We start from the raw sequence: 17,025 nt of genomic DNA, 5'->3' as shown, positions 1-17,025 counted from the left end.
TAAACCATTATTGCTCAGTTTCATTCAATTGAATGAATTTGGAGCTATTATCGTCCTGTGTAAATGGCCCTTAAGGCTGCTCTGGTATTAGTGTATCTTGACGCCACCAGAAGTTAGGGGTTTGACAGGAGGAACGCCCCTGTCACACCCCTAGCTCCCAATTGGCTCAAGCCTTGAAGGTCCTAGGAGTGTCTCCATTGCTTTTAGCCGACCCTGCTGCCTTAGGGTGAGGGTAGTTTTTCAATTTAGCCTTACATTATCAGCTTTACAGTGGGTAATGTAGGCCAAGAACAAAACTAACCGTCACCCTAAAGCAGTAAGACCGGCAAAAAGCAATGTAGACGCAGCAGCTGTGTGTCTCACCGCTGTCTCTCTGGTGCTTGTCAGGAATGGCTCCTGGACGGCCGGAGGATGAGCCCTCAGTCACTGCCGATGGCTGTCTGTTGCATTCAGCCGGGCAGCTGCCTGCTCCCTGCTGGCCCGCGGAGCTCTGCTCTACTTTGCTCCGTGACCTGCGGTCCCCCGTGGCCATTTACTGGCAGTGTGCCGCCGCTGACGCTCCTCTTGCGCCTGCTGCTGTCCCGCGCCTCCTGCTGTGGTCACACGGCTCCTGTTGCAGTCCCGCAGCTCTGCACTGTGATACTGTCTGCCCACGGCGCCCTGCTCTCCCTGCGGAAGGTCAACAGCAGATCGGGGGGAGGGGAGGCGGCCCGCCCTGGGTCTGCTGCTGGCAGAAAAGAGCTGGATCGCCGTGCCTGGAGCTGGCGCCTGCTGTATGCTTCTAAGCTCCAATGAAGGCTTTCTTTGTGTGCTGTCAGGACCTGCAGCCCAGCCAGACGTTCAGCCTATCAGGAACAGGGGGCGTCAAACCCCTGTCAATCTTGACTCCAACAGGACTTCCAGGTGGCGTCAAGAAACACTAATACCAGCTGCTCTCATGTGAACTTTTTCGGCGATTAGCGCAGCGTTTTGAACACCGCGCTAATCATGGTATAACGCTCCCATTGTTTTCAATGGAGCCTTACAGACGTGCTTGAATGATTTTCGAGCGCCATTTGTTCTATTTTCTGCATTTAGCGCACCTCATCAATGATGGTGTGTACTAAAACAAAAGTAAAATCCCAGTGCTTTGCTGAGGTGCTGCGTGCGAGCAGCCTCAGGCTGCTTTCACATCTGCAGCAGGGGTTCAGTTTTCCTACTCTATTCGAGAAGTAGGAAAGGGAAATGCCCTGGTTGAATGGATCAGTCTTGTGATGAAACCAAACACCCCCGAAGGGACCCCATATAAAGGGGGTCCATTCGGTTTCACTCAGTTGCCCGGCATTTTACATTGTGAGCGTAATACGCAGCAGGATTACGCGCATCTGAGCCTGCACTTAATTATAACAAGTGCGGGTTATTACCCCCTACTGCCCCTCCTGTTCCAGAACAGAATTCTATCCATAAACCGGCTGGTCACTTGGGGGACTACAACTAGCTATGCTTTGATTGCTCCTGCAGCATTAAGTCATACTGCGATTTGACAGGCATGGGGATGGCTTGATAGGCAGTCTTCTAAGGCAGCCCTGGGGTCATGACACCAGTACCTTCAAGGCTGCCATGACACCTGCACAGCTCCCCCGATCTCACCACCATGATCGGCCACGGGGACGATTGAAGCTATTGCCCTTGGGTGTCAGCTGTAATAAACAGCTGACGTCCACGCTGTATGAAGAGTGGTTGCTCCGCGACCTCTCTTCATACATACCCCGATGCTGCAGGACGTAAATGTACATCCTGGAGCGGGAAGGGGTTTTTATTATTCTCTAGAACGATACCTGTTGTGTTTCCTTGGTATCTTTCTCTAAGGGCTCCTGCACACTGGTGAGAGCGATATCAGGCTGTGATTGATGGCCCAATATTACCCTTGCAATGCATGTGAAAACCGCCTCGAATCACTGCGGGGGTTCCCTTCAACCCATTGCTGGCAATGGGGCGGCAGCAGCGCTAGCTCATTGAAAGCAATGAGAGAACATTGTGATCCTCTGTCGCTGCTGTGACAGCTATGGCAGGGAGATCCTTCATCTCCACAGGGAGTCCCCTCATCACTGAATACCCTGCAGCTGCTGTCACAGTGTTCAGTGATGAGGGGACCCCCGTGGAGATGAAGGAATCCCCTGCCACAGCTGTGACAGCAGCAGCAGAGGAGCGCAATGATCTTCCTTTGCTTTCAATGGGGCCAGCGCTGCTGCCACCGGCCCCATTGAGAACAAGGTGTGGGGATGAAGGAATACCCTGCTGCAGCTGTCACAGTGTTCAGTGATGAGGGGACTCCCAGCGCAGCTGTCACAGGGGATCGCAATGTTCTCCTTCAATGGGGCCAGTGCTGCTGCTGCCACCCCATTAGGAGCAATGGGCGATATCGCAAAAAGAATGGATATGCTGGGATTTTTTTTTCCACGCAGCATCCCAGGACTGAAAACATTGCAAATGAGAATGAAACCATTGAAATTGATTGGTCTCAGAATCCACATTTTCACTCACTCTCGCAGCACGAGACAATCACCCGATTTTTTTGCCAGTGTACAGGAGCCCTTAGGAAGGAATATTCCGCAACAACTTGGTGGGATATACTGTCCCTGAATGGCTAACTGCCGATTTTGATGTGGAACTGCCGGCAGGATTCTGCTATTTTTAATTCGACACCAAAATCTGCAGGTTAGCGGTATGGATTTTGGGGCAGCGTACTCCACAATATAGCTGGAGTATTGCGTCCCTTGTGGTCACCAGAGGTTGTGTTTTTATAGAAGCTGGTGCGGACCACACAATTGCTGTTAGGCCCTGATAAATCAAAAGGGTGTATATTTTGCCCATGTGAAGCTTTCCCTTTGTGTCACAGGTGTTCCCTAGGCAGCAAGTAAAAGCGCACAGGGACTGTGTAATAAGCCTATTAGTTTACACTGGGGCATTCACATAGGTTTTATTTTTACGCGTGCGAGAAGAAGAAAAAAAAAAAGCTGTATATCCTATTTTGGTGCCAACATGCCCATTATATTCTCTGTGTGTCGGGGGGGGGGGGGGGGTGTTGTGTTAAAATACATGTTCTATGCATATTCAACTGTGTATTCCATTTTTCATGTGCATAATATACAGCCCCCGTACACCCGTGTGGGTGAGCCTAAGAGCTGGCATTTTAGATGATCCTTTTTTCAGTTTTCATTTCTGCTGCCATCTAGAAACCATCAAGCTGAGGGACCTTTATGATGCGCCCAGTGGGTACTTCAAGGGCATACGGGTGGACTATTTACTGTTGGTTGCAGATCTGAACGGCTTATTACCTTTCCCTACTACTCATTGCAGGTAGAGGGTATATTTTGACACTTTAATGGGATATCCCAGGAGGCTTCCTTTCATTTATAATACATTGGCTACCCTTAATATGCGCCATCAATCCCAGATAAGTGACACCTGACCGGGGCTGATCTCTCAGTACCATTACCACCCACTGCACAATGTCCGGAGCACAGCAGCTCTACAAACAGCTGGGACAGACCGGATTATTGATGCCATATTGATGACCTATTCTAAGGATGGTTCATCAATATGAAACTACCCTAATATCCCTTTAATGAACTGAACTACAGGGTCTATTCAAAGCCATGTAAGCCATAATTACAATAAAAAGTCACCTAACCCATCCGCGGCAGCTAGTGCTTATAGGGGACCCCCAAGAAAACTAAAAAAAAAGGGCAAGATCTATAAATTGCAAAATTCAGTCTAGTAGACCACTAATGCTTTTATTCAGAAAACTGGAACAATAAAAATCTATGCGGATATTTTATAATCAGAAAAAAAATAAAATAAAGTAAAATATATTATTATTATTAATAAGCTCTTCCTAGGTTGCTTTTGATGCGTTTGGTAAATGATGCAAATTGCAGGTAATGCATCACATCCCACCCCTGGTCTCATGCGTTGTGCTGCTGCCATGGTAGAATGAGCACAATGGAAACCCCCTCCTCTTTATTAGCAATCCGGTTGCCATGGAAACAGAAACAGCTAGCAGGAGAGAGCAAACAGATATAACTATGTGGCTTTAATAGAAAACCATGTGCAAAAGATAAAAGAACCACCTTTATGCACAGAAGATACTGTAATATACAATGGTGTGGCAAGCAATATGAATGGAGTCATCCAGAACTAACGCTGCAGCGGCCGCCTTGGGAGAAGAAGGATTTCATATGTGGAGCAGCCATTGCTAACAGTCCTGCAGCATCATCTACTTCTCCCCACAAGATACTCCAACATGGGCTGCAGACAAAATAAATGGATTTTATCACCTCTGACTTAGAATGGTGTATGTGGAAATCTACGACCACTGATACAGAAGGGAAAAAAATCACAACACTCATCATCCAGCTGCACTGATGAAAACAAGGCAGCAGCAAACCAAGTATGTCAAGTGTGATGATCTGCGCGGCATCCATCAGTCTACATGTAGGCAATGCCACGCAAGCTTAAAACAGCAACAAACTGATACAAATAATTGCTTAAAAGAGAAGACAAATCATTAAGAACCCATGACATTTCCCAATTCTGCCCTGCATGAAATGATCTAATAAATGGAAGTCTATATAGTTCGTAGCACATTTTATCCCCTTGACCCATTAGAAGTAGTGCAGGCAGGTGACTGGCATGTGGCAAGGTCAGACTATGCCCACACACTACGGGCCGGGTACACCTGCAAGAAACCGGTGAATCCCCATCAGACGGGCGGACAAGAAATGAACGCCATAACCTACACCAAACATGACCTCTGCATACATAACAGCAGTCTCATGAGCTTGCCTCTATATAAAGGGGAGCCACGTGTTTAATGTATAGTCTTTGTGCGGTTATACACTCAGAAGTGCAAGCTCTATAGCCAAGGGCTTCAACATGGTATAGAAAGCAATGCCTGTAATCGCAGTTCTTCAGGCCTTCGCTTCTACTAATGTTAATTGCTAGGCATCATGCACTTTAAATGTAGGATGATGCCACAACGGAGATGTAAAACCCATCATCCCCAGCGATCCACCATTTTAGTATGTAATACAGTCATGATGTAGCTTTATCAGTGAGATCCGGCCATCTAATCCTATGCCGGCAGGATCATCCCGGTTATTCTATCTAAGCCCAAGCAGCATCCTTATCCTGCATCCCTCCCGAAAGACAAGCAGTGCCTCCAAAGACATATCCATTACCGGCTCAGAGGAATCACTGACATGTTCCCCTCTGTCAATACATTTGGGGAAAGCCGTCTCCTTGCTACTACTTGTTCTGCAGGAAAATCAAAGCCCAAGTCAAACATACAGATGCTACCAAAAATACAATGTAATCACAGTTTCCGTATCCTTCACAATAGAATGAGAATGAAAAGAAAAGGTCAGGATTAATGCAGTCACTTACATGAGGATTCTGTACCAAACATGGCTAGGCTCAGATCCGGGTTTAATAAATTAGGATGAAATGATGGAGTTAATATGAGGCTTTTACACAGCGGGGTTCATGAAGCCAGACAATGCAGCTCCAGCTATCCAGCTGCCAGATACCTTCCTGTAAAGCTGGAGGCTGCACAGACAGAAAGAGCCCTCTTGATGGAGAGGAAGAACCATGAGCGAAATGTTCAGTCCAATGGGCAAGCGGAGGCCAATGTGTCTTGTAGGATGCAGCGAGGCAGAAATAGGTAGCAGAAACCAGATACTGCAGTCCACAGCCCTACTCTCTCCTAAGACAATAGCACAGCTTATGCACACACTGAGTGACGTCAGGACACTGCAATGACCGACTGCTGTTAACCAAAGCCTAGGAGGGGGCTCGCAGAAAGCAGAGTAAATAGGAATTCCTTTGTCACCAAAGCCACAATGAAAAAGGAGACATCCCCTTTCTTACATCTTGCACAGCAGAAAGGGTAGCCTTGCACTTGTACATTCAAATAAGCACGAAGAAATGAGGTGCTATGCCAGGAAAGCATCATTGCCATCTACAATTCCACATTTAGAAAGTGGAAGTGTTGTTGATTTAGGAAATTAAAAAAAAAAATTATACCAACAGTGGAGCAAAAAAAAAAAAAATTATAAATAAATATAATATAAATATATATATATATATATATATATACATATATACATATATACATATATATATATATATATATATATATATATATATATATATATATATATATACATACACACACACACATACACATATATATATATACATACATACATACACATACATACATACAAACCACCAACAAGACAGCATAGATGTACAATTACTGAAAATGTGCTACATTGGTTCGGGAAATATATTTTCACCATTGGAAAGCTATTCTGTGAGATAATAAATATTTATGAAGAAGCCTCTTAAATAGATGGGTTGCTTCCTCTTAAAGGCATATATTCATCTATTTTCTTATGTTTTCTCTATATAATGCCACATATACTCTGATTAGTAGGAGTCCAAGAATTGAACCAAAACTGGAGGTGACTTGGCCCCCATATATGCATGTATGGCTGTTTCTGTATCTCCCATAGACCAAGATGTCAGAGGGCTTGTTCTTGGGAATGGTGAGGATATCGTTATATAAAGCAGGTTATATCAGGCAGGTAAAATACAAAAGTCAGCAAAATGTACCGTGCCTGTAAAAAGTAGAACATTTTATACACGCCCATATGTTATGATGCTCTGAAGATTTTATTACTTATTTGCATTGTGGAAGTTTCCATTATACTTAATGTAATGAGCAACATTTGTTGAAAATCCAGTGCCACATAGTGGCCAGTGTATTATACGTAATAGCAGGTGGACACAGATTATACCCAGTCTCACTGATTAGTTATTCTGGACTCGCAGTCCCGCACTCCACGGCCCCCCAGTTCCACCAATGGAAGCAGGGATTGGATGAGGCCAGAAGGCCTTCATTTATGATATTTCCCCACAGTTCACAGCTCTGCAGTTTTAGCTTTTTGGAATAGATTACATATTTAAAGCTAATCTTTGTTCAAAAACCTGAAGTTAGAACAAGAAGCATTAAAGGGGATGCCCAGTTTTTTTTGTTGTTTTTTTTTTTTAAACATGCCTTCCCCTCAGTTGATGTGCCTGCCCTTCAAACTGGCAGTGCGCCATATGACATACATCATGGCCAGCTCTTGGCTAGGTGATGTCCCAAGTTCTGTATATGGGACGTCCCTAATGACATAGTTTGGGCGTGGAGCTTGGAGGCCATTGGCTGAAAGGGTCATACAATTCTAGAAACACATCACTGCGTCAATCAATGTAAACAGGGAGCATGAGCAGGACACAATGGGGAAAAATCCTGGCGGACGAGTCGCGGGAGCTTGGGCTGCTATGTCAGGTAACGCAGTTGGAACCCAAAATTTTTAGTTTAAAGGAGATGTCCCGAGGCAGCAAGTGGGTCTATACACTTCTGTATGGCCATAATAATGCACTTTGTAATGTACATTGTGCATTAATTATGAGCCATACAGAAGTTATAAAAAGTTTTTTACTTACCTGCTCCGTTGCTAGCGTCCTCGTTCCCATGGAGCCGACTAATTTTTGGCCTCCGATGGCCAAATTAGCCGCGCTTGCGCAGTCCGGGTCTTCAGCAGTCTTCTATGGAGCCCCTCGTGCCAGAGAGCGGCTCCGTGTAGCTCCGCCCCGTCACGTGCCGATTCCAGCCAATCAGGAGGCTGGAATCGGCAGTGGACCGCACAGAAGAGCTGCGGTCCACGAAGGTAGAAGATCCCGGCGGCCATCTTCAGCGGTAAGTATTGAAGTCACCGGACCGCCGGGATTCAGGTAAGCGCTGTGCGGGTGGTTTTTTTAACCCCTGCATCGGGGTTGTCTCGCGCCGAACGGGGGGGGGGTTTAAAAAAAAAAAACCCGTTTCGGCGCGGGACATCTCCTTTAATTAAACCCAAGTTAAAAGCAATTAATAGTATATAATTGCCTTTTTTCCTGTTCCCTGGCCACTAATCAGCGCCATTGCCCCTCTACTGACTTCCATGCAAACACATGATCACTGCAGCTATTCCTCAGCCTCAGTTAGTGGTTGTTTACACTGTGTTAAAAACATTAAAATATTTAAGGTTTTTTTTTTTTTCTTGATTTTTGAAAGTATGAAATTAAAGGGGTATTCCAGTCTCTGCTTTCCATCCACTTGGCCGATAACTACTTAAACAGCTGAGCGCTTCAGTGCAGCACGGTTTGTATGGGCCCACTGCTGTGAATGGGAGCTACAGAAACAGTGCAGCACAGGAAGGATGTTCCCATCTGGCCTGCGTATCGTGATAGCACATAGGGGTTATAAAGAGCTGTCTGTACCATGTGTGCGGCCAGCTTTTTGCATGCCAATGTAAGGCTTCAACCCTTGCTCCAAGAGATCAATCCCATCCCACGTACTGATTATTTCTAAACACAAGGCAATTGAGCTTAAAGGGGTTTTCCCATCATTTAAAGTTGCTTCACAACCACTTTGCCCTTCTTGGTTGCTGCTGACCAGGACATGTGACTGATGCAACCAATAACTGACTACAGAAGGTCACTGCTCTGGGCAGTGATTGGCTGCAGCAGTCACATGTCCTGGTCAGCAGCAACCAGGAAGGGCAAAGTGGTTGTGAACCAATTTTAAAATTGTGTGAAAACCCCTTTAAGGGGAGAATCAACCTTTTACAGGAACAGGGGGGCTGCCAATACAATGAATTATGGTCAATAGAACATTACTCGTCCTTCTACATGTTCTTGCTGGATAGTGCCATGCTCTCGCCCTGAGTGTCTGCCCAATTAGTGCTCTTGGAAGGCCTCTCTTATCTGTGTACATGGTACCACATGTTGTAGTGCCCCTGGACCGTAATAATGGGATGCTGGTATAGATGGTACCCATGTACAGGTGCCAAAATTAGTCCAGCAGCGGGTACACCATTTTCCCACCAACTCCTAGAAAGGGGACATTCTGGAAGTCCAATTCTGGAGTTCTTCATAAACTTGAAACATGTCGTTATACCCAGAGGTTATAGTAAGCAGCTCAAGCAGCCTGCCATTAACTAGACAATAGCTGCGGCTGCCAGCTGCTGTCGGTCTGTCACTCCTTTTCGAATGCACAGGGTATACATATAACCAAATCTGTCACAAGATCCACATCTAACACATGCAGATCATGCAGCAACTAGGCTGTAAAATCCACGACAGGGATGATCTGGACTTATTGCTGACGATAGATGCCATGAAAGGAGAACAGCCAGGGACTATGGTACAATTAGTCCACCACTGTCTTAATTCCAACAGCTTGTCCTCCTACCGAGTAGGTACTGGTAGAAGTTTGCTTCATCTGTGGGGTCCCCTGCTTAGCTCTCCGGAAACGCAACAGCCAGTGCACTCAGGATCACAATTCTTTAATTGTAAGGCCTCATGTCCATGGGCGGGTGGGATTCTGCATGCGAGAGCCCACAGCAGAATCCCACCCTGCCCGTGGCAGAGCCCACATATTTACCTGTGTGGGTCTCCTGCGTCCTGTCCGGATCGCTTTTGTTTTTCACTACGGATGCGCCAACCGGCGCGCAATACATTTAACTTTTTTTTTGAACTCCTGCTTTCCCAGCAGTATCTGCGGACCGTCCGCAATTCAATTGTGGATCGGATGTCTTCCATTGACTTCAACGGAAGCAGTCGGTGCGAGACCCGCAGTAAGATGGAGCATGCTGCGATTTGTTTCCGGATCGAGAGGTCCGCAAAACAAATCTGCATGCTTTAATGCATTTGCAGATGCCCTTGTATCCCGGGTGGCTTGATTTGCGGATCTTCTGCGTGGCTGACCCACGCATATTCCGCAAATCAGAGCCACCCATGGATATGAAGCCCAAGGCTGGTGCACATCAGCACTCAGGGGTTTCGTTTTCATGCTCAATTTGGGGAAAAACTGCATCACCTAGCCAAAGGATTGCTTTTATGAGTCTGTTCAGTTTCCGGCAGTTCCTAGGACGAAATAGCATATAGCATGTTGCACTATTTTGTCCTATTTGTGGAAGGAATTTAGCTTTTCTGTGTTCCTGGTACACATTACAATTTTTCTTTTACACTGATGCCCACACATGTGGCAGTACATCTCAGATTGGAATACAACTACTCCGAGATTGCTTGTAGCTCCCAGATGCAAGACCACTTCTGGGCAGCATGTATACAGTCCCTTGGTGATCGCATTGGAAGCGGCTTTCGCTCAGATGCCCAGCTAGCTACACCAAGACGCAAGAAGGTGTATGGACTTCCAGAGGGTTTTTAATCATCAGCAGACCCATTCCCACAACTATTTCACATTTACAGGACACCACATTTTTACAAGTCACAAATAAAAGTATTATTTCACTCCAATTCCACCATATTTGATGCTGGAAATCAGTCTAGCAAGGAGGCAGGTGAGATTCCATTCCTGAAAAACACAAGGTGTCCGACTTGTGACATGCTAGCTATAACATCCACTAGCAAACCGACTAAACGCTGCTGAGCTCTGGTAATCTCCTACAGCAGTCGCTTCCTAAAGCAAATAAGGAAAACCACATCCAATATTATCCTCCGCCATCCCAGCAAGCAGCGTCCTAGTGCAGTCAGGCCAGAGCTCTTCCCCCGGACACCGGGATGGAAAATAACCACCTACCACGTACTCTGATCTGAAGAGGGAGCTGGCCCAAATACTCCATCCCCGACACCAAACTGTTGCACATACACCAGTATTGACACAAAATAAGTACATTAAAAAAAGACACAAAAGTCTGATACATAATAGATGGTAGATAGTTTTCGGTGCTGTGTACATCCAGCCTAAATTTATGGGTTTAGGAGGACAGGGATGAAGAGTCCGGGGTGTATGTCTTATACTGACTATCATGACTCTTCTTCGGTCAGTGCATGCAGTACCACATAATGCTGCCATCCAACAGGTGGCGCTGCAGGCATATTTAGGATTTCAGCCGCAGTTCAGCAGCGCTGCTGATTAGAGCCACCTGATTGGCTCTTCGGCACCACGTGACTACACAGCGTGCACACGGATTGCCTTCAGCAGCCGTGCACTACACACTACACTTAAGCAGCACGGGGTTAGGGGTTAGCGTTTAGGTAACCCTAAACCTAACCCTGTGCTGCTTAAGTGTAGTGTGTAGTGCACACGGCTGCTGAAGGCAATCCGTGTGCACGCTGTGTAGTCACGTGGTGCCGAAGAGCCAATCAGGTGGCTCTAATCAGCAGCGTTGCTGAACTGCGGCTGAAATCCTAAATAGGCTGTAGAGATATTGTTCCATCTTCCTTATTTGCATAAACTACCCAGAGGAGCGTGCATGGCCGTATAAGTCTCCTCACTCACCTCTCAGTTGTCTTCTCACACCCCTTCTCTCCTTGGGGAGAGACTATGCCATCCCCCAACCCACTCACCCCTAGGTGTCTCCACACACTTTTTGGGTGCTCTCCGGACCCACAACACATAAATGTATGATGCCTTAATTTCTGGTCAGTAGACCCACAGTCAGGCACCTGTAATATGTTCATGTGAAAGTTACCTTGGGCTGGAATCACACACGCATGTTAAGCCAAAATGAGGATTGGATACAAAGAAGCGAAACTTGTGAAAGCTTCTCCATGTATATCCAGCTTTATAATTGGGAAGTCAACTTTCACAGTAATATCATTTAAAGGGACTATATCACCACTTGTTTTGTATTAATTAAAACCAGATAGTGAAACTTGACATTTTTCTAATCAGTTTTTATTTTCTGAGTATAGATTTTATTATTGTACTGTCTATACATGACTAAGAAGGCGGCCATCTTTACTGAGTCACATTTAACAGCATTAAGAGCATTTAGAGAGATGCTTTACAGCAGCATCATGAGCCATACATATAATGGACAGAAGGAGACTAGAGATGAGCAAACATACTCGCTAAGGACAATTACTCGATCGAGCATTGCCCTTAGCGAGTACCTGCCCGCTCGGAAGAAAAGATTCGGCTGCCGGCGGCGGGCGGGGAGCGGCGAGGGAGAGCGGGGAGGAACGTAGGGGAGATCTCCCTCTCCCCCCTGCTCACTGCCGCAACTCACCTGTCACCCGCGCCGGCAGCCGAACCTTTTCTTCTGAGCGGGCAGGTACTCGCTAAGGGCAATGCTCGATCGAGCAATTGTCCTTAGAGAGTATGCACGCTCATCTCTGAAGGAGATCAATTGACTTGTACAGGAGACTGTTTGGGCTCATTCCCACGAGTGTATATTGGTCGAGTCTAAGCAGCCCCCCCCCCTCTCTCCTCCAGTCCTTCGTTTGCAATGGGAGTGGGCGGGATGGGGTGGAGCTAAGCTCTGCCCCGCCCACTCCCATTGCCGGCTATGGACAGGGGGTGGGAGCTCAGCTCCGCCCAGTCCCATTGCAAACTGCTCGGAGGGGAGGAGAGAAGCAGAGACGGTGAATGGGAGGGAAGCACATATCGGCCGACCGTGAAAACGCCGGCCGATATACGCTCATGGGAATAAACCCTTATCGAGGTCATTCTGCAGGGAGGAGTAGCTAGTCACAGCTGATCCCCTTTTGTGAATGGCGGATCCTGTGTTATCTACATACAGGTGTTACCTGTCAGTGTAATCCTGCCTGTGAGGTTAGTGAGATGACTAATGCAAAGCTTTCTACAGATCAGGAAGTGACAGACTAGTATTAGGGCTGGGTTACCACGGGACGAAAATCTTGCGGAATATTTGCAGCAGGAACGTACAGAAATTCTGAAAGATTTCTGCAGCAGAAAGGCTGCTTTTCTGCCTGTATTCTGCTATGGAAATCTCTCCCCATAGAGAGCAGAGAGTCCACAGCAGAAACGGTGATACAATTAACCCTTTCCAATCCAATTTTGGATTCAGGGTTCCCTAAAAGGCTTTCTCTTTTTGCTGTTATACAACGGTGCCATCTGCTGGCTAAAGCCAGTATATGCGCGCCAGAGAGGCTCTGACAGCAGAGTGGCTGGCAATAAACGGTAAGAATACCCTGTCGGATGCTGTCTGACATTGGCGCTGTACAAGCTTCAATCAGAATGTGGGAAGACATCAGACAGTAGATTGAAAAGGGTTAACATGTCGCAAATTTGAATTCCGTGCTGATTTGAGTTCCCGTGCGGTCTGTCCGCAGCGTGAACAAGATTTTTGAAAATCCCTTCCACTTTGTTGCTTAGTGTTGGGTTTAAAAATGCCTGCGGAATTTTCGTGTGGAAACTCCACACAGAAATTCTGCGGCAATTCCGCCCCGTATGAACCCCGCCTTAGGACTCCCTCACACAGGTCTTGCTGAAAGAGCCGCGATTGTACTTTTGACCACAGGGCACCTCATTAATGATGAGCTATGGTAAACGCCTCATCATTAATGAGGTGCGTTAAATGTCCGAAATAGAACAGACTCCGCTTGAAAATCACAGTGCTGGGCAACACCGCGATCGAGCGGCTGTCTGAGGCTGTCCGAGAGGCTCCATTGAAAACAATGGGAGCCTCTGACAGCGTTTAGGGCTGCGCTAAAACCACAGCACTAAACACTGAAAAAACATCTGTGTGAGGGAGACCTCAGGCTCTGTGGTCTGCATGGAAAATGAGGGATTTTAGGATATTTATTTTAGGTATAGATTGTGATTGAACGTTAAAAAAAAAATAAAAATAAACATTTTTAAGACTTTTTGGTGAACACAAGAATGTGATTTATATAATGGTTCATTTTCTGATAACACATTCTCTGCAGGGCAGACTCACACGAGCGTAGTTTAATCGCGCATTAGGTGCGCGTTATATGCATCGAATGGAGTCAAAGAAAGTACATAGATTTTCATTGACCCATTCCCACTAGCAATTTTTTAAATTACGTATAATCCAGGCCATAGAGCCCTATTATTCTCCATGGATGCATAACCAACTCTGTACATATGCAATTACATTGCGTATGAGTGGAGATTATAAGCAATGTCGCTAAGCAACAAATCAGAGCAGGGAAAAAAAAAAAAAAAAAAAAGACGCTGGGGGGGGGGGGGGCAATCCAAGATAAACTTTTGCACCCGGGCCCATGAGCCTTTAGCTGCACCCCTGCTTACATCCACTTCTAAATGCCATTGAAGTAAATGTCCCCCATACTTTTAGCAAGAGCTAGGCATGTGGAGAAGAGTCTTGTGGGAGGCTCCCCAGCTGAATGGAAAGGTCTATATACACTGTATTTGCGTAGAGTGAGAGAGGATACTCAGGCCCTCTTGATGCTCCTGCAGCTGTAGGCATACAAGCTACAATATACAGGCGAGAAAGGAGAATAAATGGGGTTATTATCTTAGGCCGCCTCTCATGCACCTTCTATCATCCTGCAAGTCTTGGCAGAAACTTTTAGTACTGGGTGGAAGGTGGAAAAGTTTTGTCAATGTAGACAAAAATCACTAAGTGATGGCAAGATAATAGGATTTCACCAAGGAGTTTTACAGCGCGCACGCCTAGACAGCATCCAAGTGAAACACCACATCCCTTGTGACATGGCAGAATAGCAGTTGTTTAAAGGCCGCTGGATTACAGTTTTATTAGGACACATTCACACCTGTGGTGCCCTCAGAGCCAAGCAAGAAGAAAATACCGGAGCAATCACATGCCAGACAAACTACATGGACTATTAAACGGTCCATCTGGCATTCTTGACTGGCCTTTCCCAGATGAAATGAGTTTGGTACGGTGTTAGCCAGTCAAGCAAAGTGTGATTGTTCTCAAGAGAACCCAAGTAATCTTGTAGATATGATACCTTTTAATGGCTAACAAAAATACATGATGCTATAGCGAGCTTTCAGATACTCTCAGAATCCTTCATGATGCCATAAAAGTTATCATATCTACAAGATTACTTGGTTTCTCTTGAACAATCACACCCAAATGAAATTGCCCAGCTTGATGCACTATTTTGTTGAGGATTTTCTGCTGGCTCACATAACCTCCAACGCAGATATGAACTTGCCGTTATATAAAACGTGACCAGATGTCCTGATTCAGGCCTCGTGCCCACGGGTGATATTTCACTGCGTTACGCACGGCGATAATCCACATGCGGCTAACGCTAGGAACGATTTCCATAGGATTACTATGGAAAGCACAGCACGATGTACACGAAGGGAAAATTACCGCGATTTTTTGCAATGAAATTATCATGATGATAGGTTCATCGCGGAAAATTGCAGTGAGATAATGCTACCCTGCGGCGGCTCCCGTGGCGGTATATCGCACCGCCCGTGGACAGCCGGCCCTAGGTGGGACAGTCCCACTTTCACCCAGGTCCCAAGTAGGACAACCATTTTTTCCACTTTCAGGAAGTCTGTTTCGCTTTTGTCCTGCTTTCGGGATGTAGGATCACCATAAAGGGGATTAACCCATTCCCGCTGCAGGGCGTAAGTTTACGTCCTGGCAGCGGGGTACTTCCCGCAACAGGGCGTAAACTTACGTCCTGGAGATAGCGCGGGATCACATATTATCCTGCGCTATCCCGCAGCGGGAGCCGGCTGTCAGTCACAGCCAGCGTCCCTCTGCAACAGCGGGGGGCATCGGAGATGCGCCCCCCGCTGTTAACCCCTTCCCTGCCACGATCTAAGTAGATCGCAGCGGGGAAAGAGTTCACAGAGGGAGCGCACTCCCTCTCTGTCTCCGGCCGGCTCTCGCGATGTTATCGCGAGAGCCCGGCCTGTCGCCATGGTAACAGGATGCCAGACACTGGCGTCCTGTGTTACCAGTGCCTGAGATCGCTGTATAAGCGATAAGGCTTGGCAGAGCAGTAGCTCTGCCATGCCTTATGACAGGAATCATCAGGGCTGTGGTCAAAGTCCCCCAGGGTGACACAAATGTTGTAAAAAAAAAAAAAAAATATTAAAAAATGAATTAAAAAAAAAAGTGAAAAAAAGTAAAAAAAACATTTTTTTTGCTTTTTCTCAGATTAGCATAAGAAAAGGTAAAAAAAAAAACAAAAAAACGCACATATTTGCTATTGTCGCGTCCGTAACGACGCGTACAATAAGTTGCACATGCTTTTGACTGTGCACGGAAAAAAACGCTAAAAAACTGAGGCAAAATGCTAATTTTTAGCATTTTGCCTCACTAAAAACGCAATAAAAGTTATCAAAAAAGCCATATGTACCCCAAAATGGTACCAGTAAAAACTACAGCTCGTCTTGCAAAAAATAAGCCCTCACAAAGCTCCGTACATCAAAAAATAAAAAGGTTACAGGACTTTGAATGCAGCGATTTAGAAAAAAAAAGGATTTCCAAAAAAAAGTGTTTTTATTGCAGAAAAGTGGAAAAACTTTAAAAAAAATGTAAGAATTTTGGTATCGTTGTAACCGTACGGGCCTACAGAAAAAAATGGAATGTCTCATTTATGCTGCAAGATTAACGCTGTAAAAAAAAAAATCTATGTCAGAATTGATGCATTTTCTCTCCCTGCTATCATAAAAAAAATATAGAAGTTTTACAATATAGTTAATGTACCCAAAAAAGACGCCGATAAAAACTAGTTTGCCATGCAAAAAACAAGCCCTTATACAGCCGCGTCGACGGGAAAATAAAAAAATTATGGCTTTTGATAAACTGAGAAGAAAATCTGCCAAAAATTGTTGCGTCCTTAAGCCCAAAATAGGCCATGTCATGAAGGGGTTAACAGCCCCTGGGATCATCCTCCCCTGACCTCCCCTTGCTGGTTGCACAGGAGGAGTGAAGAGTGGAGGAGAGGTCTAGGCATACACACTTCTATCAGTGTGTGCATCCCGCAGCAGCGCTGAGAAGAGGAACAGCAGCGCTCTAAAGACCAGGAGAGTAGCGAGTATATGGGTTTCGGGGGGGGGGGGGGGGGGACTCTTACTACTGGGGCTACTGTGGGGGTCATTACTACTGGGATCGATATGGGGGGCACTATTAGTAAGTGTCCCCTATATCCCAGTAGTAATACTACTGAGGCCAATGTGGTGGTGGTGGGGTCACTATTACT

At 46.0% G+C, this 17,025-nt stretch overlaps 1 protein-coding gene across 5 annotated transcripts in view; it reads right to left on the bottom strand.

The window, feature by feature from the left end:
• The window catches only part of ST7 (suppression of tumorigenicity 7), a 97,002-nt gene that overhangs the window by 73,232 nt on the left and 6,745 nt on the right, over window positions 1-17,025 (bottom strand). The window contains exon 1 of one of the 5 annotated variants that reach the window (XM_066591812.1): window positions 5,428-5,721. The exons of the other annotated variants lie outside the window; for them this stretch is intronic. Coding sequence (XP_066447909.1) covers window positions 5,428-5,449 — 22 coding nt within the window. The 5' untranslated portion in view covers window positions 5,450-5,721. Of the gene's footprint in view, window positions 1-5,427; window positions 5,722-17,025 lie in introns of those variants that run through there. 5 annotated transcript variants of the gene reach the window in all.

This window comes from Eleutherodactylus coqui, chromosome 2 (genome assembly GCF_035609145.1).
Source record: "Eleutherodactylus coqui strain aEleCoq1 chromosome 2, aEleCoq1.hap1, whole genome shotgun sequence".
NCBI classification, from domain to species: domain Eukaryota; kingdom Metazoa; phylum Chordata; class Amphibia; order Anura; family Eleutherodactylidae; genus Eleutherodactylus; species Eleutherodactylus coqui.
The sequence above is the reverse complement of the archived record's forward strand: the minus strand, read 5'-3'. Positions and strand labels throughout refer to the sequence as shown.